The sequence below is a fragment of the Rosa rugosa genome, chromosome 2 (assembly GCF_958449725.1).
Source record: "Rosa rugosa chromosome 2, drRosRugo1.1, whole genome shotgun sequence".
NCBI classification, from domain to species: domain Eukaryota; kingdom Viridiplantae; phylum Streptophyta; class Magnoliopsida; order Rosales; family Rosaceae; genus Rosa; species Rosa rugosa.
In genome coordinates this window covers 58,629,363-58,653,091 of record NC_084821.1, presented here as the reverse complement: position 1 = coordinate 58,653,091, position 23,729 = coordinate 58,629,363, and the positions used below count along the sequence as shown (strand labels likewise).

At 36.4% G+C, this 23,729-nt stretch overlaps 2 protein-coding genes across 5 annotated transcripts; both read right to left on the bottom strand.

Annotated features, from left to right (window-relative positions):
* Positions 1-163: 163 nt before the first annotated feature.
* LOC133728321 (small ribosomal subunit protein mS33-like) lies at positions 164-2,108 on the bottom strand. Of its 2 annotated transcripts, none has more exons than XM_062155734.1 (3): positions 2,022-2,108; positions 1,568-1,799; positions 164-409 (listed from the first exon to the last, which is right to left on the bottom strand). In XM_062155734.1, the coding sequence occupies exons 2-3, from the start codon at positions 1,783-1,785 to the stop codon at positions 322-324; spliced, it is 306 nt and encodes a 101-aa protein (XP_062011718.1). In that variant the 5' UTR covers positions 1,786-1,799; positions 2,022-2,108; the 3' UTR covers positions 164-321. The 2 variants fall into 2 exon arrangements, with proteins under 2 accessions (XP_062011718.1, XP_062011716.1); XM_062155732.1 differs by having other exon boundaries at positions 1,889-2,102.
* Positions 2,109-18,706: 16,598 nt separating this feature from the next.
* LOC133732538 (protein PLASTID TRANSCRIPTIONALLY ACTIVE 14) lies at positions 18,707-23,215 on the bottom strand. Of its 3 annotated transcripts, none has more exons than XM_062160113.1 (13): positions 23,060-23,215; positions 22,812-22,979; positions 22,335-22,472; positions 22,026-22,151; positions 21,754-21,882; positions 21,074-21,163; positions 20,820-20,970; positions 20,299-20,408; positions 19,641-19,712; positions 19,436-19,541; positions 19,132-19,332; positions 19,002-19,044; positions 18,707-18,903 (listed from the first exon to the last, which is right to left on the bottom strand). In XM_062160113.1, the coding sequence occupies exons 1-13, from the start codon at positions 23,114-23,116 to the stop codon at positions 18,825-18,827; spliced, it is 1,470 nt and encodes a 489-aa protein (XP_062016097.1). In that variant the 5' UTR covers positions 23,117-23,215; the 3' UTR covers positions 18,707-18,824. The 3 variants fall into 3 exon arrangements, with proteins under 3 accessions (XP_062016097.1, XP_062016098.1, XP_062016099.1); XM_062160114.1 differs by having other exon boundaries at positions 19,132-19,329; XM_062160115.1 differs by having other exon boundaries at positions 22,812-22,973.
* Between the last annotated feature and the right edge of the window lie 514 nt (positions 23,216-23,729).

The following is a 23,729-nucleotide window of genomic DNA, read 5'->3' as shown; positions in this document are numbered from 1 at the left end:
AACAAAGTTTAAATATCTCAGCATTGTTTCATTTACAATTTGAGCCGCAGGATTACAAACAGAGTAAATGAACATAATTTATACTAAATCCAATGCTTAAGATTGTCGACAACTGAAGATAGGTTGAATTCTGCAATCTGCATATTGAAAAAATTATCTGAAACAATATATCCTCCCACATACAACAACTAGGACCACTGTTTACAAAAATGGGACAGCAAAAATTGAGTTTATCTTCAAATAAACTGAACAAAGTTTCAAATACTACTGGTCTCTTTATTCAAAACACTACTCAAGAACTAACTTCAACATGTCAAAATACTAGCTCTTGCGCTTGGAACGTTTTCCTTGACCCTTCTTGGGTGGTCCTTTTCCTCGACGCTTTAACATTTCAAGCTTGTTTGTGCGCCTGTAGGGTAGCAAGTAGAGATGCATCAGGACTATAAGCTACTGAGAAGTTCTCATTATAATTATGAAACCATCACAAAACAATGTTCAGGTTAAGTTCATGTGGTGCAAACCAGTCTTTTTGAAATAGACTACTGCAAGATTCAAATAAGAGGGGAAGAAACAGAAAGGAGTTCTGATTTCTTAATACGAAATTGGTTGCTTATAGAATCTGCAGTATCAAGAGGCTGACTCTTCTGTACAGAGTAGACACCATGAAAGTTAGGGGTGGGCATAAACCGAACCGGAGGTCCAAAACCAGCCGAACCGGCCTGAAAAACCGGCTTGGGGACCGAACTGGATGAAATAAGGGAGAAAAAATGACTTGACCGAACCGGACCGGATTTCTCCGGTTTGGAAGCGGGTTTAGTGAGTAAACCGGCCGAAAAAAACCGAACCGATCCGAATAATTAATATTTATTTAAATTAATATTTTTATTTATATTAATATTATTTTGATAGTTGTTGAATTCTAATTGGTGGAAATCAAGTTGCACATACTTCTCGTTACACCTGATTGCTCTCATAGAAGCAAACCTTAAGTCAAGCCACTCAGCCCCTCATTTCGACTCTGCCTCCCTCATCTCTCTCAACAGAGGACATGGCCCAACTAATCCAATCAACACACTACAGCTTAATGATAATGTTGCCGGCTTGGATGAAAAGAGAACAAGAGAATTCTATAATGAGAATAGGTTATTTGACTCTCATTTAATGAACATATTAAACGAAAGCCGAACACAACCGAAACCGATCCGCACCGCACCGGAAAACGGTGTAACCGAAGTAAGCGGTGTGGCTTTTGAAAATGCGGTTGTGGTTTTGAATATTGCACAACCGAATGAAGCGGTTTGGTTGCGGTTTTGGCCTAACACCGATCCGCACCGAACCGCGCCCACCCCTAATGAAAGTGACGGACATTAAACTACAACCAAACCATTATCCTGCTTCCTTATTCTGTAAATCGAATGCAGTAGTGATGTAATCTGTGACCCTTCTACAATGCATTTTTTTCCATTAATAATGAAATAGTACACTGTTCGTTCGAAATTTCATACAAGAGTGAAACATAAGCAAATGGCTAGACAATAGACTGAAGGAGATGGAGAAGAAAGCATACTCTTTTTCCTCAGCTTTCATGATAAGGGGGTCATCTTTCCTGATGTCGTGTGGGTACCACTGGGCAACTTTCTCCCCAATCAGCTTCTTGCGCAAAATCTTATGCGCAGACTTCAGGCCTGTCGGGTTAAGCACATGCCCGAATATCCTTGCCCTAGCCTCAGTCACCCCAGTATTAACCGCCGCAGTCAAAATGCTCTTTAAACTGCCAGGCGCCATCTCACTTTGCCTCTCTAGTTCAAAGAAGAAAATATTTTCAGCTCTTAAGGGTTACTACAGTATTCTACAAAAAGTGCTACCAAGGCACCTAAGCTATTCCTACCTCTTTGCAGGCTACAAACTGCTAAAAGCACCATGTAAGGCAATCGACACTACCATATCGTCTTAAGCGGCATACATTAATACCGAAATGAAACTTGAGGGTTCATAACTGTGTTTAGGCATTGATTAGTTACCTCACCGATCAGTCTCAGAGAAGCTGGTTTGGTTCAGTTACCCATTCTCTTCTCAACTCTATACCACCGCCCATTTGTGTTTTACTTGGGCTTCTGTGGACTTGTTTTATTTTACTTTTTAAGGTCATTTTGGAAATGGTTCGAAAGCCTCTCCCTGATACACACCCCTCAATTTTTTTTTATTTAATTTTTTTAAATTTTCTTTTATACCCCCATAATAAAAATAAATAAAAAATAATGCCGACAAAATGCTGCCCAGATGATGAAGTCATGCTCCAAAGAACCAGAGAAATGTAGAGCAGTAGAGATGATGATGAGAAAAACAAAGTTATTTCGTTGGTTTTGGATGACAACACAACTGTCTAGGTTAGTTTTATAGTTTGACTAGTTAATAAGGGTTATGTGCAGTTGTCTGGTATTAAATCTTGCACTAGTATAGACTATAGAGAAGTTGTGTCACTCTATATTCAAGTCCTCATAACTAATTTGCCAAAAGAAAAAAAAAACTTGTTGACAGATTATAGGTGCATGTACTGGTTTTCCACCACTTTAATTTCTTATTTTTCATTGATCTTCCTTTATTTATCAAATTTAGTTGCATGTGTCTGATATAATTCTTTAGCTTTATTTTTCTTCTTGTTTTGTATTCTTTCACCTAGAGGTCAGGATTATTGAACTGCTCCCAACAAAGGTCCAAAACTACCACCAAATCCTCATATTTGGATCTTATTGACCACATATCAATTTTTTTTGTTCAACCTTATTAGAATCGAAGGGTAAAAAAGGATTAAAAGAAATTTAAAAATAAAAGATGTGTATTTAAATATTTTTTTCAATTATATTTTGGTCATTTAGTGTTACTATTCAATTTGCTCATAAGAGGTTGCTTTGATTATATTTTGATGCATGGAGATTCTTAAGCTCTTTGTATTAATAGTCTTAGGGGATATGTTCAGGTCTGTTGATCTAATTTTGAATTAGAAGCAGGTCGTTATAGCTCATGTGTTTCATTGTAATTATGCTTGTAAGTTTTCGTTCTACATGAATAGAATGAAAAATACTTGCATCCGAACCACTGAACCAGTATGTATGTGAGCATCAAAACTTTCTCATATTCACATACAGTCGGCAATCTAAATCTATGATTTAACTAAAAGATGAACAATACTTTTGGCTTGGTTTTATTAATAATCGTAACCATCAGACATCTTGTAACTTCTTAATTATGATGGCTTCATAAACATAACAGATTTGTGAGTAAGACTATTAACAAAATCATATGGAAAGTCTCGAACTGGAAAAATAATATCGAAATTAATATGGGAAGAATATTCAAATTAGGATTTGTAACCATTATACAATAACAGTCACATCTCCGCTGCTCATATGAGGCATCATATATTTTTAAAAGCACTAGAAATACTAGTTTGTGATACACTTGATGATAACTATATGACATTACCTCATAAATATATATTCATTCACTATAAAATTGATCAAAAAATACTGCCATTAATAAGGACTACTGCATTTATGCAAACATTTTTCTTCGGGTAATCACCTTAAAAAAGGAAGATACTAGACAATTTCATCCAATGCTAGTGTGATTTGACCAATTTGAGTTTCATAATATTTTTTACTTTATATGTAGATGTGGTGAGACTTTTAAACAATGCGCATATGATAAAATTGATGAAATTAATGTGCAATTTCTATGGTCACTTTCGATAATAAAAACATATGTGATGTCTTATATGAGCAGTGCAAACGCGGATGTGATGATTTTAGTGTCTCAAATCCTAATTTAGATGTTTTTTCCACTCTTAAGTTCATCATTCCCCCACTAATTTTTATTTTTTTTGTAGAATTTTCTTCGTTTTCAAGTTATGTTTTTTAAGCTGCCACTAGATGTGATAAATATATTACAAGATGTGTGACAGTCATCCCGGACTCATGAATAGACTATTGTTAGTAAAATTTCTTATAATATCTTCATGGTACAATTTTTAGATGTGTGCATGTGATATAAGATTCATGAGAACATGTACAATTTTTTTTTTTTTTTTTTTAAGTATAAGAACGTGTACAATTTTTATACTCACTTTCAAATATATGAACATGGTTAATGACTTGCACAAGCAGTGGATACATGTGTACGATGGTTTTATGGTTTTAAAAATTTGAATGTTCTTTTCCATCTTAAGTTTGATATTTTTATTTTTTTCATCCAGTTTTAGATCGTTCGTACATAAATTTGTTAATAGTCTTTCTCGTTTTCTTGTTTGTGTTTGTGAAACCATCACCGTAAATGGAAAAACTATTATGAGATGTTCGACAATCATCATAAGAGTCATGATTTTGCTTAACCGGCACAAGATCACACAAAATGTGATTGGTGATGTGCAAGATTCGGCACTGTACGCAAATAAGTATATAACAGTATGATAGACTGACCAAAAGAGACTACTGAATGCAGGGGTACAACCAATATTGCTTACATTCTTGGCAACTTAATCATTCTTGGTTCTGATGCGAGAGCTACAATTGTTGAGTTTATGGGATATATAAATGATGATGACGCAGTGAAACTTATTAAACTCAATCACAACATAGTTGCATCTGTGACATGGAGTTCTAGATACTGCCAAGAGCTCTTAACTTATGTGCACCAAAAGATCACATAAAATGGGTTTGATGACGTACTTAAACGAGGCAGCACTGCACACACAGAACTATATAAGATTATGGGAGGTTGACCATATGGAATTAGTCTAGATTCCAGCTTCTTCATTGATCACTAGTTTTGGTCAAGACAAAACCCCTCATAAATTCAAAGTCAGCACATATCCTACTTTACACTTAAACGGTGATGGACAAGGGGTGCTCAATCGGATCTGGTAAGGAAAAAGCTGAAAGTTATATGCAGGGCTACATACCCAAGGGTGAATCTCAAGAGAAAAAGTATTTGAATGCAACGAATGAGGGTTTATTAGTGACGGCCCTTACGGAAGATTTTAGCGGGGGATGGCTGAGGGTTTATTTTCTAAGGCAATACGGTTGTCATCAAGAGTTCCACAAACCGGTCATTCACGTGCTTATGAAGAGAATTGATTGTTGCCTTGATATTCTTTCCCGATCGATTTTCACTCTCTGGTTTTAATAATCGCGGTACTAGCGAGACCTATCAACATTATTTTCAAAGCCAAGTTGCCAAGCATGCACATGTGATAGGATTGATAAGAACTTGTGCAATCTGAATCATGAGTACTTTTGAAGATGAGAATGCAGCTAATGGCTTATATGAGCAGTGCAAACTAGGGCTGGGATTTTAGACCCGAAAAACCGAGGAACCGGTCCGAACCGGACCGAAATAGGCGGTTCGGTTCGGTTTCTTGTGTGAAATACGTTCATTTTTTGAAGACCCGAACCGTTTTACACGGAACGGTTCGGTTACGGTTCTGTGCTCCTCTAACACTTAAGAACCGAACGAATCTATCCCTTGCCTTTAATACACCCATGACCCATTATATCATATATAATTGCAGCCAAAGTAATACTTTAATATACCCATGGACCCATTATACCATATATAATTGCAGCCAAAGTACTATACCTGGACCCACAAACAAAAAAACGTGATCTCTCCCAAAAAGCTTTCTTCAGTGCACTTCCCCATTCCATTTTTTAACGCAATCGGCAGCCCCATCCCCTAGACCCCTACCCTCGTAAGTCGTAACTGTTTTTCCTTCTTCCTTCTTTTTTAAAAGCTGCAAAACCCATAAAACCGAGTTCATCTTAGGCTCGGTGCTTCGAAATCTCATTCCCGATCTCTACCATTCCTAGTCCCAGCTTCTCAGTTCAGATCTTCTCTGATTTCTCAAGCGTAGCTGGAAGCCCTAAGCCCTATCCCCTACCCCCGTAACTGTTCTTCCTTTCTTCCTTCTATTTGAAAAGTTGCAAAACCCAGAAAACTCAGTTCATCTGTGGGTCTATGCTTCGAACCCCATTCCAGATCTCCACCATTCCTTCATCTGTGGTTCTGTATATAGGAACCGAAAACAGTACAAAACTGACCCGAGAAAAACGGTTCGGCTCCAATACGGTTCTGGGTATGCAAAAGTGTAATAACCGAACCGGAAAATGCCACCGGTTCCGGTTCCGGTTCCTGAAAAAAAACACAAAAACAGAACCGATCCCAGCCCTAGTGCAAACGTGGATGTGATAATTTTAGTGTCTCAAATCATAATTTAGATGTTTTTTCCACTCTTAAGTTCGCCATTCCTCCACTAATTTTTTATTTTTTTTGTAGAATTTTCCTCGTTTTCAAGATATGTTTTTTAAGCTGCCACTAGATGTGATAAATATATTACAAGATGTGTGACAGTCATCCCGGACTCATGAATAGACTATTGTTAGTAAAATTTCTTATAATATCTTCATGGTACAATTTTTAGATGTGTGCATGTGATATAAGATTCATGAGAACATGTACAAATTTTTTTTTTTTTTTTTAAGTATAAGAACGTGTACAATTTTTATACTCACTTTCAAATATATGAACATGGTTAATGACTTGCACAAGCTGTGGATACATGTGTACGATGGTTTTATGGTTTTAAAAATTTGAATGTTCCTTTCCATCTTAAGTTTGATATTTTTATTTTTTTCATCCAGTTTTAGATCGTTCGTACATAAATTTGTTAATAGTCTTTCTCGTCTTCTTGTTTGTGTTTGTGAAACCATCACAGTAAATGGAAAAACTATTATGAGATGTTCGACAATCATCATAAGAGTCATGATTTTGCTTAACCGGCACAAGATCACACAAAATGTGATTGGTGATGTGCATGATTCGGCACTGTACGCAAATAAGTATATAACAGTATGATAGACTGACCAAAAGAGACTACTGAATGCAGGGATACAACCAATATTGCTTACATTCTTGGCAACTTAATCATTCTTGGTTCTGATGCGAGAGCTACAATTGTTGAGTTTATGGGATATATAAATGATGATGACGCAGTGAAACTTATTAAACTCAATCACAACATAGTTGCATCTGTGACATGGAGTTCTAGATACTGCCAAGAGCTCTTAACTTATGTGTACAAAAAGATCACATAAAATGGGTTTGATGACGTACTTAAACGAGGCAGCACTGCACACACAGAACTATATAAGATTATGGGAGGTTGACCATATGGAATTAGTCTAGATTCCAGCTTCTTCATTGATCACTAGTTTTGGTCAAGACAAAACCCCTCATAAATTCAAAGTCAGCACATATCCTACTTTACACTTAAACGGTGATGGACAAGGGGTGCTCAATCGGATCTGGTAAGGAAAAAGCTGAAAGTTATATGCAGGGCTACATACCCAAGGGTGAATCTCAAGAGAAAAAGTATTTGAATGCAACGAAGGAGGGTTTATTAGTGACGGCCATTACGGAAGATTTTAGCGGGGGATGGCTGAGGGTTTATTTTCTAAGGCAATACGGTTGTCATCAAGAGTTCCACAAACCGGTCATTCACGTGCTTATGAAGAGAATTGATTGTTGCCTTGATATTCTTTCCCGATCGATTTTCACTCTCTGGTTTTAATAATCGCGGTACTAGCGAGACCTATCAACATTATTTTCAAAGCCAAGTTGCCAAGCATGCACATGTGATAGGATTGATAAGAACTTGTGCAATCTGGATCATGAGTACTTTTGAAGATGAGAATGCAGCTAATGGCTTATATGAGCAGTGCAAACGTGGATGTGATAATTTTAGTGTCTCAAATCATAATTTAGATGTTTTTTCCACTCTTAAGTTCGCCATTCCTCCACTAATTTTTTTTTTTTTTGTAGAATTTTCCTCGTTTTCAAGATATGTTTTTTAAGCTGCCACTAGATGTGATAAATATATTACAAGATGTGTGACAGTCATCCCGGACTCATGAATAGACTATTGTTAGTAAAATTTCTTATAATATCTTCATGGTACAATTTTTAGATGTGTGCATGTGATATAAGATTCATGAGAACATGTACAAATTTTTTTTTTTTTTTTAAGTATAAGAACGTGTACAATTTTTATACTCACTTTCAAATATATGAACATGGTTAATGACTTGCACAAGCTGTGGATACATGTGTACGATGGTTTTATGGTTTTAAAAATTTGAATGTTCCTTTCCATCTTAAGTTTGATATTTTTATTTTTTTCATCCAGTTTTAGATCGTTCGTACATAAATTTGTTAATAGTCTTTCTCGTCTTCTTGTTTGTGTTTGTGAAACCATCACAGTAAATGGAAAAACTATTATGAGATGTTCGACAATCATCATAAGAGTCATGATTTTGCTTAACCGGCACAAGATCACACAAAATGTGATTGGTGATGTGCATGATTCGGCACTGTACGCAAATAAGTATATAACAGTATGATAGACTGACCAAAAGAGACTACTGAATGCAGGGATACAACCAATATTGCTTACATTCTTGGCAACTTAATCATTCTTGGTTCTGATGCGAGAGCTACAATTGTTGAGTTTATGGGATATATAAATGATGATGACGCAGTGAAACTTATTAAACTCAATCACAACATAGTTGCATCTGTGACATGGAGTTCTAGATACTGCCAAGAGCTCTTAACTTATGTGTACAAAAAGATCACATAAAATGGGTTTGATGACGTACTTAAACGAGGCAGCACTGCACACACAGAACTATATAAGATTATGGGAGGTTGACCATATGGAATTAGTCTAGATTCCAGCTTCTTCATTGATCACTAGTTTTGGTCAAGACAAAACCCCTCATAAATTCAAAGTCAGCACATATCCTACTTTACACTTAAACGGTGATGGACAAGGGGTGCTCAATCGGATCTGGTAAGGAAAAAGCTGAAAGTTATATGCAGGGCTACATACCCAAGGGTGAATCTCAAGAGAAAAAGTATTTGAATGCAACGAAGGAGGGTTTATTAGTGACGGCCATTACGGAAGATTTTAGCGGGGGATGGCTGAGGGTTTATTTTCTAAGGCAATACGGTTGTCATCAAGAGTTCCACAAACCGGTCATTCACGTGCTTATGAAGAGAATTGATTGTTGCCTTGATATTCTTTCCCGATCGATTTTCACTCTCTGGTTTTAATAATCGCGGTACTAGCGAGACCTATCAACATTATTTTCAAAGCCAAGTTGCCAAGCATGCACATGTGATAGGATTGATAAGAACTTGTGCAATCTGGATCATGAGTACTTTTGAAGATGAGAATGCAGCTAATGGCTTATATGAGCAGTGCAAACGTGGATGTGATAATTTTAGTGTCTCAAATCATAATTTAGATGTTTTTTCCACTCTTAAGTTCGCCATTCCTCCACTAATTTTTTTTTTTTTTTGTAGAATTTTCCTCGTTTTCAAGATATGTTTTTTAAGCTGCCACTAGATGTGATAAATATATTACAAGATGTGTGACAGTCATCCCGGACTCATGAATAGACTATTGTTAGTAAAATTTCTTATAATATCTTCATGGTACAATTTTTAGATGTGTGCATGTGATATAAGATTCATGAGAACATGTACAAATTTTTTTTTTTTTTTTTAAGTATAAGAACGTGTACAATTTTTATACTCACTTTCAAATATATGAACATGGTTAATGACTTGCACAAGCTGTGGATACATGTGTACGATGGTTTTATGGTTTTAAAAATTTGAATGTTCCTTTCCATCTTAAGTTTGATATTTTTATTTTTTTCATCCAGTTTTAGATCGTTCGTACATAAATTTGTTAATAGTCTTTCTCGTCTTCTTGTTTGTGTTTGTGAAACCATCACCGTAAATGGAAAAACTATTATGAGATGTTCGACAATCATCATAAGAGTCATGATTTTGCTTAACCGGCACAAGATCACACAAAATGTGATTGGTGATGTGCATGATTCGGCACTGTACGCAAATAAGTATATAACAGTATGATAGACTGACCAAAAGAGACTACTGAATGCAGGGATACAACCAATATTGCTTACATTCTTGGCAACTTAATCATTCTTGGTTCTGATGCGAGAGCTACAATTGTTGAGTTTATGGGATATATAAATGATGATGACGCAGTGAAACTTATTAAACTCAATCACAACATAGTTGCATCTGTGACATGGAGTTCTAGATACTGCCAAGAGCTCTTAACTTATGTGTACAAAAAGATCACATAAAATGGGTTTGATGACGTACTTAAACGAGGCAGCACTGCACACACAGAACTATATAAGATTATGGGAGGTTGACCATATGGAATTAGTCTAGATTCCAGCTTCTTCATTGATCACTAGTTTTGGTCAAGACAAAACCCCTCATAAATTCAAAGTCAGCACATATCCTACTTTACACTTAAACGGTGATGGACAAGGGGTGCTCAATCGGATCTGGTAAGGAAAAAGCTGAAAGTTATATGCAGGGCTACATACCCAAGGGTGAATCTCAAGAGAAAAAGTATTTGAATGCAACGAAGGAGGGTTTATTAGTGACGGCCATTACGGAAGATTTTAGCGGGGGATGGCTGAGGGTTTATTTTCTAAGGCAATACGGTTGTCATCAAGAGTTCCACAAACCGGTCATTCACGTGCTTATGAAGAGAATTGATTGTTGCCTTGATATTCTTTCCCGATCGATTTTCACTCTCTGGTTTTAATAATCGCGGTACTAGCGAGACCTATCAACATTATTTTCAAAGCCAAGTTGCCAAGCATGCACATGTGATAGGATTGATAAGAACTTGTGCAATCTGGATCATGAGTACTTTTGAAGATGAGAATGCAGCTAATGGCTTATATGAGCAGTGCAAACGTGGATGTGATAATTTTAGTGTCTCAAATCATAATTTAGATGTTTTTTCCACTCTTAAGTTCGCCATTCCTCCACTAATTTTTTTTTTTTTTGTAGAATTTTCCTCGTTTTCAAGATATGTTTTTTAAGCTGCCACTAGATGTGATAAATATATTACAAGATGTGTGACAGTCATCCCGGACTCATGAATAGACTATTGTTAGTAAAATTTCTTATAATATCTTCATGGTACAATTTTTAGATGTGTGCATGTGATATAAGATTCATGAGAACATGTACAAATTTTTTTTTTTTTTTTTAAGTATAAGAACGTGTACAATTTTTATACTCACTTTCAAATATATGAACATGGTTAATGACTTGCACAAGCTGTGGATACATGTGTACGATGGTTTTATGGTTTTAAAAATTTGAATGTTCCTTTCCATCTTAAGTTTGATATTTTTATTTTTTTCATCCAGTTTTAGATCGTTCGTACATAAATTTGTTAATAGTCTTTCTCGTCTTCTTGTTTGTGTTTGTGAAACCATCACAGTAAATGGAAAAACTATTATGAGATGTTCGACAATCATCATAAGAGTCATGATTTTGCTTAACCGGCACAAGATCACACAAAATGTGATTGGTGATGTGCATGATTCGGCACTGTACGCAAATAAGTATATAACAGTATGATAGACTGACCAAAAGAGACTACTGAATGCAGGGATACAACCAATATTGCTTACATTCTTGGCAACTTAATCATTCTTGGTTCTGATGCGAGAGCTACAATTGTTGAGTTTATGGGATATATAAATGATGATGACGCAGTGAAACTTATTAAACTCAATCACAACATAGTTGCATCTGTGACATGGAGTTCTAGATACTGCCAAGAGCTCTTAACTTATGTGCACCAAAAGATCACATAAAATGGGTTTGATGACGTACTTAAACGAGGCAGCACTGCACACACAGAACTATATAAGATTATGGGAGGTTGACCATATGGAATTAGTCTAGATTCCAGCTTCTTCATTGATCACTAGTTTTGGCCAAGACAAAACCCCTGATAAATTCAAAGTCAGCACATATCCTACTTTACACTTAAACGGTGATGGATAAGGGGTGCTCAATCGGATCTGGTAAGGAAAAAGCCAAAGATTATATACTGCACTACATGCCCAAGAGTGATTCTCTAGAGAACGAGTGTTTGAAGCAACGAACGAGGCTTTATTGGTGACAGCTCTTACGAAAGAATTTAGCGGGGGATGACTGAGGGTTGATCTGCTAAGGCAATATGGTTGTCATCAAGAGTTCCACAAACTGGTCATTCACATGCTTACGAAGAGATTTGATTCTTGCCTTGATATTCTTTCCCGATCGGTTTTCACTCTCTGGTTTTAATAATCGCGGTACTAGCGAGATCTATCAACATTATTTTCAAAGCCAAGTTGCCAAGCATGCACATGTGATAGGATTGATAAGAACTTGTGCAATCCGGATCATGAGTACTTTTGAAGATGAGAATGAACTAATGGCTTATATGACCAGTGGAGAAGTATGTATGATGATTTTAGTTCTTCAAACCCTAATTTGGATTTTTCTCCTTCAGTTGGATATTCCTCATCAAGTGTGTGATCTTCCGTTTTGTTTTATTCATAGTAATTTGAATCTTCCTGTTATATTTGTGAAACTATCACCAGAGATAGTTAAGCTGTTATGGGATGTTTGAAGCTGATTTGAATTCTTGGTGTACATATTACCAGATAGTTCACTAGGTTTAGCAGTCAACTGGGGCCCGTAGGGAAGACCCAGGTACCACACCACGGACCTGGTTCGCATCCCACCAGGATGGTTTGCGTCATGGACGGCACCCTGGGCACAGAAGGGTCCGGACGTGATCAGCACAGTACATCCAAATACACACCAGAAGACTGATATTAGCTGCAAGGGAACAACATGCGTCCCACATCAAAGATAGGGGAAACCCCTTTCCTTTGCTCGAGTATTTAAGCATCAACACAACCACCTTTTACGGGTAATAACTCTTTTATCCACTATTTACTTAATCCACTTATATATCAGTTTGTCACTCAAGCATCGGAGAGGCGTAAACCGTCCGGTACGGTTTACTCCTCTAACGCTGTGTTCTTGGTTCAGGATTTAGGAGTTGGATCGGTACCCCAGGCGGTATAGCATTCTGTGTGAGGTACCAGGAGAAAGCCACCAGAAACACTTGGTGACTTGTTTAGCTGTATTTCAAGGAGATGGTTAAACTGTTATGTGATGTTTGTAGTTGATTTGAAAATGAGAATGTAGCGAATGGCTCATATAAACCAGTAGAGAAGTACATATGATGCTTTTAGGGCTTCAAACCTAATTTTCATTCTTTAACCCCATCTTAAGTTGGATATTCATCACCAAGTGCGAGATCTTCCATATTGTTTTATTTATGGTATTTCTAATATTTGTGACAAATACAATTTTCAACTGCTACATTAATAACTGTTTTTAATAGACTAAACCTCTCAAATATATAAACTTAGTTCTCAAGATATTTTACACTTGACCAAGAATGATCAATGGTGTGCAATCGAATTTGGTTACAATTTTGCTGAAGATTATTTTCAAAATTTCAAAACTAAAAGTGATTTCCAAGAAAAAGAATGTTTGAGAGCAATGAATGAATGTTTATTAAATATAGCGTTTTTTGATCAACTTAGTGAAGGAAAGATTCAAATTTATCAGCTAAGGCTAAATGGTTCTCACTAAGAGTACCACAAACCAGTACTTCATGTGCTTGCCAGGAGATATGATTCTTGCGGAGATATTTTTTCTCGATCAATTTTCATTATTTAGTAATATTGTTACCACAAATATGATTGTGTAACTAGTGAGACTTTTACCTAATATTTTCAAACACAATTTTTGGAGAAAGTGTACAATCCGTCTATTGACTTTTGAAAATGAGAACATAACAAATGACTAGGATATTCCTCCTCAAGTGTGAGATCTTCAATATTATGTTATTCATAGTCTTCTTCAATGTGCATATTCTTGCTGTGTTTGTGAAGCCATCACTAAAGGTGATGAAAGTTGTTATCAAATGTTTGAAGCCAATTTAAATTCTCGGATGACTTGTTTAATTCAATATTCAAATGAGGCTTTGATCGATTTTGATGTTGTTGGATGCTAACATAATGTTGTTTATTCAATTTTCTTGATAGCATTCCTACATGCGTATTTGTGCATCCAAATGGACTGCGTTCTCATGTGCAATTGTTTACATTAGTTTAATTTCCTTTTGTTTATTTTTTAAAGACTCTTTATGGTTCAAAAATGAACACAATAATTAGCAAAATTTACTTATTTTGTGAAGTTATAAGGAACATACATTTTCAACTCAATATTGCTTAATGCTAATTGAGATGTTTTATTTGACTAAGAAAAAAAAGAATTGGTTTGTGTTCGCGATCGATTTCTGAACGATAGAAGGAGTCGCAGGTAAATGTATGCTCTATAGTTTGTTGATGCGTTAAAAAGGATGGCTGATATTTGGGAAATATTGACACAACAATAAGGGATGGATGTAAATAAAGTGATAGCCCTGAAAGAGCTCAACTTCAGACTTGGGCGAGAGACGTTGTGCCCCCCTTGATGCTTACACCCATGTTGCAGCTCTAATAGGATGCAAGCTCAAGAGGTGCAAGCACTACCAACAAATCACCGCCAGAAACTGTTTGAACCCATAATAGTCTCACAATCTTAATTCAGCTTACTACTAATAATTCTGAATTTTCATTTTTACCTATCACACACAGTGTGTTGATTATACTAGTATATATCGTTTGTTTTTTTGAAACAATAAACTATACTAGTTTGTATACTTTATTCAAGAGAATGGATTGTGTCATCAAAGTGGATGAACTATAGATTATCTTAAAATTTATATTATATTTAAAAGAAGAAGGCTTGCTCGCCACCCAGAGAGTAAGAGTCCCAAAATCCCAAGTGGAACTATGCGTCTGTCTTGGCGGGAACTCCGGGACCTGGAATACGCAGGGCGACGACCCGACCCGTTTAGGAGGGATGAGGACGACGAAAACGGATTCCGATTGCCACCAGCCGCCATTCTCAGCCGCCTCGCCCGGGATTATATTGGTATTTCTGCTTCCCTTTTTACCCTTTTGCTTCTAACATGTATATACATCCAGTTAGCTTAATTTAGGTTTCAGAATTATGCTATTTCTTTTTTTGGGTCCTTGAAATCAAACATTGGATTGTTTGAAGAAGAATGTAGTTGTTAGAAGGCTAATTTGAATGTAATCGTTAACTGCAAACAGATACTGTGAAGATTCCAGAACCATTAGCGGGCACTACTTCTACATCTACCTTTCCTTATCTTAGTGCTCCTGGTATGCTCTTGACTTTGGTTTTAGGGAGTTTATGAGGAACCCATTCTTTGTTACTGCATGATGCGTTGCATAATATTTGTTTTAGAGATAGCTTCTCCGGCAAGACTATATATTCGCAACTTCATTTTATTATACATTCCACCAAATGTTCTTATAACATTCTGTTCATATATTTTCAATGGTCTTTTTCTTGTAATTATCAATATTATAGGTAACAAGACAGAAGCACCCCTGGCTGCTCCCCTGACTCCTCGCCCTTTTAGTTTTGACACTGGTATGCTTTTGATTTTTGTCAGACTTTGCTTGGGTTTATGTTTTTCTTAAGGGATAAATCATCTGGTCTGTTCATCGTAGATCTTATTGCTTGGCTCACATAATTAACATAGAGTAACTATTTCCTGATGAAATTGTACTTCATATTGTATCTCTGCTTCCGGACATTCTCATTTAACATCACACACACATTTATTTTTATATCTACAATCTCCTAAATTTTTGCTCTTATGACATTGTATCGGTATTTATTTTGTTATTCAATGTCATCAGTACTGAATTACTGATATATATACATATACTTTTTTTTTTCTCTCTAGCATATACCATACAGAAGCTACAAACAGAAAAATGTATGTATTGTACAAAGGTGGGGGAACACGGTACTGCATTTTGCTCCTACACAAGACGTGTCCCAAAGAATGCACCTGTTGGCCCTGGCTGTGAAGTAGTTTGTAGGTACTGTGGAGGTCCGTTTTCAGGCACCTGTTGTGGTCTAGATGAAGGCCGTGCTATTCTCAAAGAGTGTTTAATTTGTGGAGCATATGGTGACCACTAGCCTAGAGGGTGCCCACGCAACAATGGAGTCGACAAGAAATTTTTGGACCTTCCTCCTGGTAATTTCCTTTTTTCCTAGTCTTTGATGATGATTATCTGGAGTTTACTCAAGTTTCATGAGTTTTGACAATTTTCATTTTATGCCATAAAGAATTTCATGTTATATCCTAGTTTAGGCTCTTAATTGTGTTTTTTTTTTCCTTGTTCCCTGGAGGTTATATATTTCTTAATGGTTAAAAAGGCCTAATAATTGATGGCCTCTCTCTTTGGATAATATATTGTGCTGAATTATTTTGTTCAGTTTGAGTTCTTATAAAAATTTAGGGATTCAGAGTTAATGGACTTGAAATTGGAGAGAAACAGATAATATTTTGAGGTAAGAGGAGAATGCCCAGATAGGTGGATTTGGATCAGTGATTGCATGTTAGGAGAAAATATCAAATTCTGATCCTTAGTATCAAAAACAAAGCCTGTGATGAGTCTCAAGATCTCAATTGCCCACATCAATGTCTTCCTTTAAAGACGAGATTCAATGGTGACGTAACAATATTCAACAGAAAGAATCATGGGGGTAGATTCAAGATGCAAGCTTCAAGCAGTGATGGATAGAGGAGATCAATTTTAATATTACAAGAATAAAAACCCTTCTTCACAGCAGAATGGTTGCCATATGCATTTTCATTTGGATAATTTATTCCAGCTTCTTATTGTTCAGGAAAAGTTGAACAGAAGGAGCCTGCAAAGCCAGCTTCAGTTACAAGCAATGCTGTCAAAGACAATGACTCGGAGGTATCTGTCTATCTAATTTGTAGTTTGATTGTGCTATGATAACCTTCCCTGCGCCGTTCTTTCTATCCACTGCCAAAAGGACAAAAAAAAAAAAACTACGAGTACAGTCATTTACTGCTGTATTTTGAATCCTTTTCACTTACTGCTGTGTTTAGTACTTCATTGTCAAATTTCTTATTTGTGAATTCTTTATTGCTCTTTGATAAATGCTGGAATAGTTGTGTTACTTTTTCTGTAGGATGATCATGACAGTGATGATGAAGATGAAGAAACCCCTACCCCTAAGAAGGTACTTGTTGATTTTTCTTAACTGTTTTTGATCTGGGTGCTTATTGAGTTATTTTCCCTAGATTTATACGAGGATTCAATTCATTTCCTTGTGCGGTTTTACCATTGGTGTAATAATTTTGTTTTTTTTTATTCTTTGTTTTTCAATCTCGAAACCTGGATCTAAGAGAAGAGCCCAAGTCTCTGCATCAGCTAAAACTCCAGTTTCTGCTAAGAAGGCAAAGATAGATACTGGTACATCCAGTTTTTGAAATGTCAGTTTTTGTTGTTACTTTTGCCTGATGTTTAAGGAGTTTGAGTCTTCAGCATTACCTTGTTGTGGTAAAAATTTTCCAATTTGTATTAGATATCGATGCTGTAGTCTTTTTCTAAACTGCTGCTGATCAGTTCCATTTCTTCTCTTCTTTTCTAACAAATGGTAAGAAGGGTGCCCAGAGTGATACACCACACCCTACAAAGAAGGGAAAGACACCTGCTACTGATAAATCGAAGGCAGCAACTCCAAAGTCTGCTGGTGGTAATTTCTTTTTTGTGTCCTGCAACAAGTCATTTGGTTCCGAGGGTGGTCTTCAGTCTCACGAGGACAACGATAGTGCTAAAAAGTAGAATGGAGATGTCGCTGAAGCACGGGCTTGTTTTTGATATATAACATTATTGGTATGGAGAGTATAGGGGAGATTATGTTAAAAGGGTTTTGGCATTAGCGGATTGCGCTTGACGGTATTACTGGATGGTTTATATATAAATGATTTTCAAGTAGGCGTTATGTTTAAAGAAATAGATTTAGTTCTGTCTACTCGCAATTGCTATCTCTAAATCCTTGTCATACTGTTAGTGTTCTACTCTTGATGGTCTCCATATTGACTTGCCCTTGCCCTTTTATTTAGCTTTCAAGTCTAGTGATCAATCTGTTTCTGCCTTTTTGGAAAAGGGTAAAAGCTGTCATTGCTTAGTAATCTTAGGTCTCTATTATGACAAAGTTATGGATTGCAAAGCTCTGTTCAAAAATCAAAATGACCGAGTGTTTTGCTAATGCTGTCGAGTGGCTCGTGTTTCTTCGGGACATCCTTTCTACTGAACAATTACTAATTCTCATTGCTCTGGTTTGCCGTTTGAGACTTTTGAAATCTCTGAAAAGGTGTGGCCCTGGCAGGTGACTGCTGCAATTCGGCCAATTTCACGATTGACGTTGTGATTTCTATTCTTGAACGTTCATTTGTGTAATCTTTCTCCTTAGAAAAAGAGTAATCTAAAGACAGAAACCTTGGGTGAATACTAGAGCAATTTGTGTTGCATTTTTTAAAGTAAATTACTATGGTAGATTGCTGAGGTAGAGGCCTCTCCCCTGGTCCAAGAATCATCTTTCATCATACAATTTATAAGCACTAGTACTTGGTTTTGTACAGGTACCCTCTCATGGTATTTGAAACGCCCCCTTTCTGTTCTTTGTTTTATGCCACATTAGTTCTTCCAACCACCGCAGATTGACATGATCCGATAGGATTTTGAAACAAAGGAGATACCAAAAATGCAAAATCTCTGCAAGCACTCATCTATTCTAACATGAACTTTCATGCACTGAAGCAGAGTTTGGATCAATTAGATGTAACAAAATTTTCCTAGCTTTTCTAAACTTGGCAAACAGTATCAGAATAATATTCGTTCTTGATATAGATCCAGTGCCTGCATGACTTTCTCGATGAACAACTTCCGGTGCAACCTATACCTGCACAAGTCCAGACCAACAATTAAATCATCAATGTGGTTTTATGACTTTCCCTACATTTCAAGTCCACAAAGCTATGGAATGGAACAGTTGCATACTTGACCACAGCTTCAAGCGTCCTAGTAGCGTCTGGCATAGAATCTGTTGAGATAAGACAGGGCGAAACATGAGTTTCCAACATCAAGAAAACAACTTCCCCAGAAATGAAGATCTATGTAGCAAGCTTACCTAGGATATTTTGGTCTTCCTTAGAGTTGGTAGGAAATGCGGCAAGCATCTGTCTGCATTCTTCCTGTAATTCCTTTATCGCTCGTCTTTCCATGCTTGGGATTGGAGGCACATCCCCATCTGACCAAGTAGGCAATGTTCTTGCTGCTGCAATGACAGCTCCGTCAACAAAAGTATCCCCTCCACTAGATAGGCGATCTGCTACAAAGTTTTACAGGTATTTCAAACTATGGAGATGCTTGGTTTAATCAAAGTACAAATCAATCTACGACAAAAGCACTAAAAGAATCTGAATGGCTCGTACTGTTATGATAGTATTCTTGGGGAAGTCCTGAGATATTGAATACTGACAAGAAGGAATCCAAATGAATACGTGCATTTCCAGAGAATTGAATTACATCCCATGGATTCTGCAATTCACAAGCCAGATGAAAGTAATAAATTTAGAATTGTACAAATGACACCATAATGCTTCTATTACTGAACCAATATAGCCAACAGCAAATTACCACAGATGAAGAAAAGCCATATCTTTGAATCAACATGTTGTTCTGTTGTCCACTCATGTAATTGATAGTCATCTGTGAATATTCATCAAATTAGTAGCAGACAATCTTCATATAGATGCGACATTAAAATGATATAACAAAAACTGGAAGGTAACAGATAAGTTGAGGTGAAGGGGAGAGACATATTACAGAAAAAAACTGAAAGTATAACCAATGTGGATCAGAAACTCTGGCCAAAACACAGTATTAAGCGAGCACAAGTTACTCATGTCTCATGGGGCATGACAAGAGTTGTCAGAGTTAAAGAGAAGTTTCTGAGTAATAAAAAGTTCTACTTCTCAGCTTCTAAACTATAGAACTACTTGACCAAAAAAAAAAAATATATAGAACTACTTTTCAATTTTCAATTCAATCAAGAATAGGATACTCTTTGTAATGGCTTGCTGGCATGTCTATAGACATTGATGGTATTTGGGATCAGATATCATTCTTACAGATGTTTCCATTCTTTTTCCCGTGCAGTTTCTCAAAGAGTCAACTTTCTGACTTTTGCTGTTACTTAAAAGCCTTAGCTAAGCCTTAGCTAAGACCATTTGAAGGCTTCACCTTTTCCAGGGAGTTATCACATCAAAATTACATAATATAGGACGAATATTACCTCATCACCTTTCTTAATCCGTTGTCCAGCATTTATCATTACTTCAAGCATACGATCCTTAAACCGCCAATGGAGAAAACAATTTGGCTGGAAGGAATGGTTTAGCATGTCTGCACAATGTGGCTAGTTTATTATCATTATAAAGCCATCTAATATCAAGGTCTCATGCTTAAACTAAAGCATAGAAGTTCCATTTATATGTACATAATACAACACATGGTTCTTATAATAAAATGTGACAATGAGAAAGCACATCTTCGTAGAATATTGTAAAATAAATTGATTTCAGACACAATTTTTTGTCCAGTAAAAAATTTCATACAGAATATTGTTTCCGCATCAAACTAACATGTTGCCAAATAAAAATGGTGGACAAAGGTGTGTAAGAGAAAAATAAAAATTTAAGGATGAATAAGTTTTAATCTCACCTCCCCAATGGCAACACTTTATCTAATTTCATGATATATTCATGGCGGAAAAAGTTATACATTGAACCAAGAGGTTAAGAGGCAGAAGCTTACCTGCATAAGGAATTAGCATATTTGAGTCTTGAAAAAGTGCACCAATTCTAATTTGCATGCCAATGCATCGTGATTGTGCCATACTCAGTGCCCAAATGAATCTCTCAGAATCACGAGCGAGGCGTTTAATCTTAAGGGGTACACCAGAATGCTAATTGAGGTACACAAACAACATGCAGAATGAGTTAAAAGAGGGTAGTCACTTTAACTGGCACAGAGGAAATGAAAAGCAGAATGCGGGTGTTGCTGGGTACCCAATTTTTCTCCCAAAATTCCAGAGCTCGGCGTTGCTGTTCTCTCATTGTTGAAGCAAGATTGGGATCCTGTAATTCTGAAAGCTCCTCCTATAGCATATATGGAGCACAATCAAAGAAAAGCATGACTAAGAATAATTATTCGCGAACCTCCAAAGCCAAAAATTACACGATGAAAATGAAGAAGTTTTGAAAAAGTGATAGATATGCATGTGCATGTCATTTCTTCTCCTCCTCCAACCAACCATCAAAAAGAGGATCTGACAGTAGCATCCAATATGACACCACATGATTTAAAGAAAGATTATCAAAAGGAATGACCTAAACAATGGGGATGTATTCTAGAAAGCCACATCATAGCTATGAGATATGCCTGCCACACTAGGCAAACTCAAGGCCATAGGTGCAAATCTTATTTACAAGAAGGGTAAGCTTTAAAGTTGGCCTTCTGAAAATTTTCTACAGTTTTGTCAAAGAGCGCCTCAAAATTTAATGATATAATCCTCAAAGAATGTCAAAGCTCTTGGTCTTATAGCATAACTCAAAGCAGTTAGATACATCTGTAATGTGTATTGATTCAATCTTGAATCTAGTCAAAAGAGAAAAAAAAGAAAAAGAAAAAAAAAAAGGGAACTTCATTTCTTTACAATGAAAAATTTATGCACTGTTAGTTCATTCACCTCGCTAGCTAAAAGCAGACTGGGGCACTCATCTGCACTGGGTAAAAAATCACTATACAACTGCCAAAAGTTATCCTCCCGATCAAATGCATACAAAAGAAGGCAAGCTAACCTTAGATCCCAACCTGTCTGCCACCAAGAGGAAGACAATAAAAATTGAAAATGTAATTACAAATAAACAAACTTGAAGAAATAGAGAATAAATGACAGTTTTTCTGGTAAGTGCATGAAGACATGGTTCAGAATCGAATAGAAATACAATAATACGATACCTCTGGATCAGTTGAATTGATGATATCAAATATTGGGTGACCCACCGGTACTATATCTGGGAAAAACATCCATGGGAGCTTTTGGCTTATAGTTAACATCAATTCTAGTGGTATTTCCATTATCACCTGTGAAATTGAGCATAAAGCTACATTAACACCGAAAACTTAACACTTAATCAACAACTAGTACTATGATATCCATCATAAACACTGAATTGCATTGGCTGCATTATTCATGCAACTGTATTGTTAACACACTCTAGCAAGTGCAATAGATTATCCAAAAAAAACACCACAGAAACAACTCACCCTAGCACGGCGAAGTGGTTCAACATCCTTGGAAGCATAAACTCCAAACCCATCTGGGCCTTCTTTAAATTCAATTCCATAAGCTCTCATACTTCTAACAAACCCTATCTTGTAGAAATCAGGATCTGCTGGCTCCAACTATAGACATTAAGAACATGGATAAGATTTTAGAAATGAAAGAAGAAAAAAAAATTCATTAAAAGTAAACACCTTTCAGTCCAAAATCATAACATCATGCTGTCCTTGTTTCCAATGAACACAATTCACATTAACAACTAAGCAACTGTTTGGCTAATTAGCATTAAACACTATGAAGATACTGATTCATTTCAGTTCTAGAGGCAAGAAAGTTGAAACCTTTAATCGAAAAACCAAATTTTGATGAATTCCCAAGGGCTGTGAAATCCAAATTACATTGCTTCAAGTCTCTAAGCAACCAAACAGAGCATAAAAGGAGAATCAGAAATGGGTATTTACCTCAGAAGGAGACTCTTCAGCTCGGGGAGACTGAAGCAGAGGAAATGGAGAGGCCTCGGTGGTTGCTGCTTTGGCTTTAATGGGTTGAATGCGAATGCCTTTGTCTGTGTCTTTAGTGGTGAAAGAGAATCTGGGTCTTGGTGAGCCTCCATAGTTGAAGCCCTGTAACTGATTCATACACACATCAAAATTGATAAGACAGAAGAAGATAATGGAAATGAGAAATGAAGATGAGAGAGAGATGGGACCTGTGGATTAGAGATGAGGCAGTGGGAGGGATGATGAAGAGGAAGAGAAGAGGCCATTGGAGAGAAGAGACAGAGTACTAGAATTGAGAGTGGAGCATGTTTGATAGCAGCAGAGCAAAGCAAAGCAACAGAAGTAGAGTGTTGGAAGTGAAGGACGAACCGCACAACGTTATCCACTTTGACAGTCTCCACTGTTTTAAACGAGTTCGAGTAGGAAATCCTTGTTACCTTTTTTATTTTTATTTTTTTACCTTTCACTTTTCAAATTGCAAGTCCGAATTACAGAATAATTCAGACAAAAAAAAAACGAAAAGGTCACAATGCCGATGAAATTTAGTCGTTCAATGGACTTTTGTCTAAAAACTATTAAAAATATATATAAAAATATATAGTTATCGACGAAGAATTCATTGCTGAAAGCCTCCCATAAATAATAAAACAAAAAATACGGACTTTCGCTATCTAGAGTGCAACACTCGACTACTCGAGTGACTCGACCTTCCTTAACAGCACTATCACTATGCTTTTATTCCTCTTCTAAAGCATGCCCTTGCCGTTAAAGACAAAAATTTATGAACAGAAATATAAGTACTAAAAGCCGTAATTTCAACTCCAACTTCTTTAATTTTCTTCTCTTATCTATTAGTTAATATTGACAATTGAAGTTTCT

Coding starts and splice junctions, on each gene's coding strand:
- LOC133732538 (XM_062160113.1), bottom strand. CDS start 23,116: ATGGCCTCTTCTCTTCCTCTTCATCATCCCTCCCACTGCCTCATCTCT. Junction 22,473..22,811: donor CTGAAGAGTCTCCTTCTGAG/GTAAATACCCAT, acceptor TAATGTCTATAG/TTGGAGCCAGCAGATCCTGA. Junction 19,713..20,298: donor GGATTAAGAAAGGTGATGAG/GTAATATTCGTC, acceptor GAATATTCACAG/ATGACTATCAATTACATGAG.
- LOC133728321 (XM_062155732.1), bottom strand. CDS start 1,922: ATGGTGCTTTTAGCAGTTTGTAGCCTGCAAAGAG. Junction 1,800..1,888: donor AGTTTGTAGCCTGCAAAGAG/GTAGGAATAGCT, acceptor TCTTTGAACTAG/AGAGGCAAAGTGAGATGGCG. Junction 410..1,567: donor ATGAAAGCTGAGGAAAAAGA/GTATGCTTTCTT, acceptor GCTACCCTACAG/GCGCACAAACAAGCTTGAAA.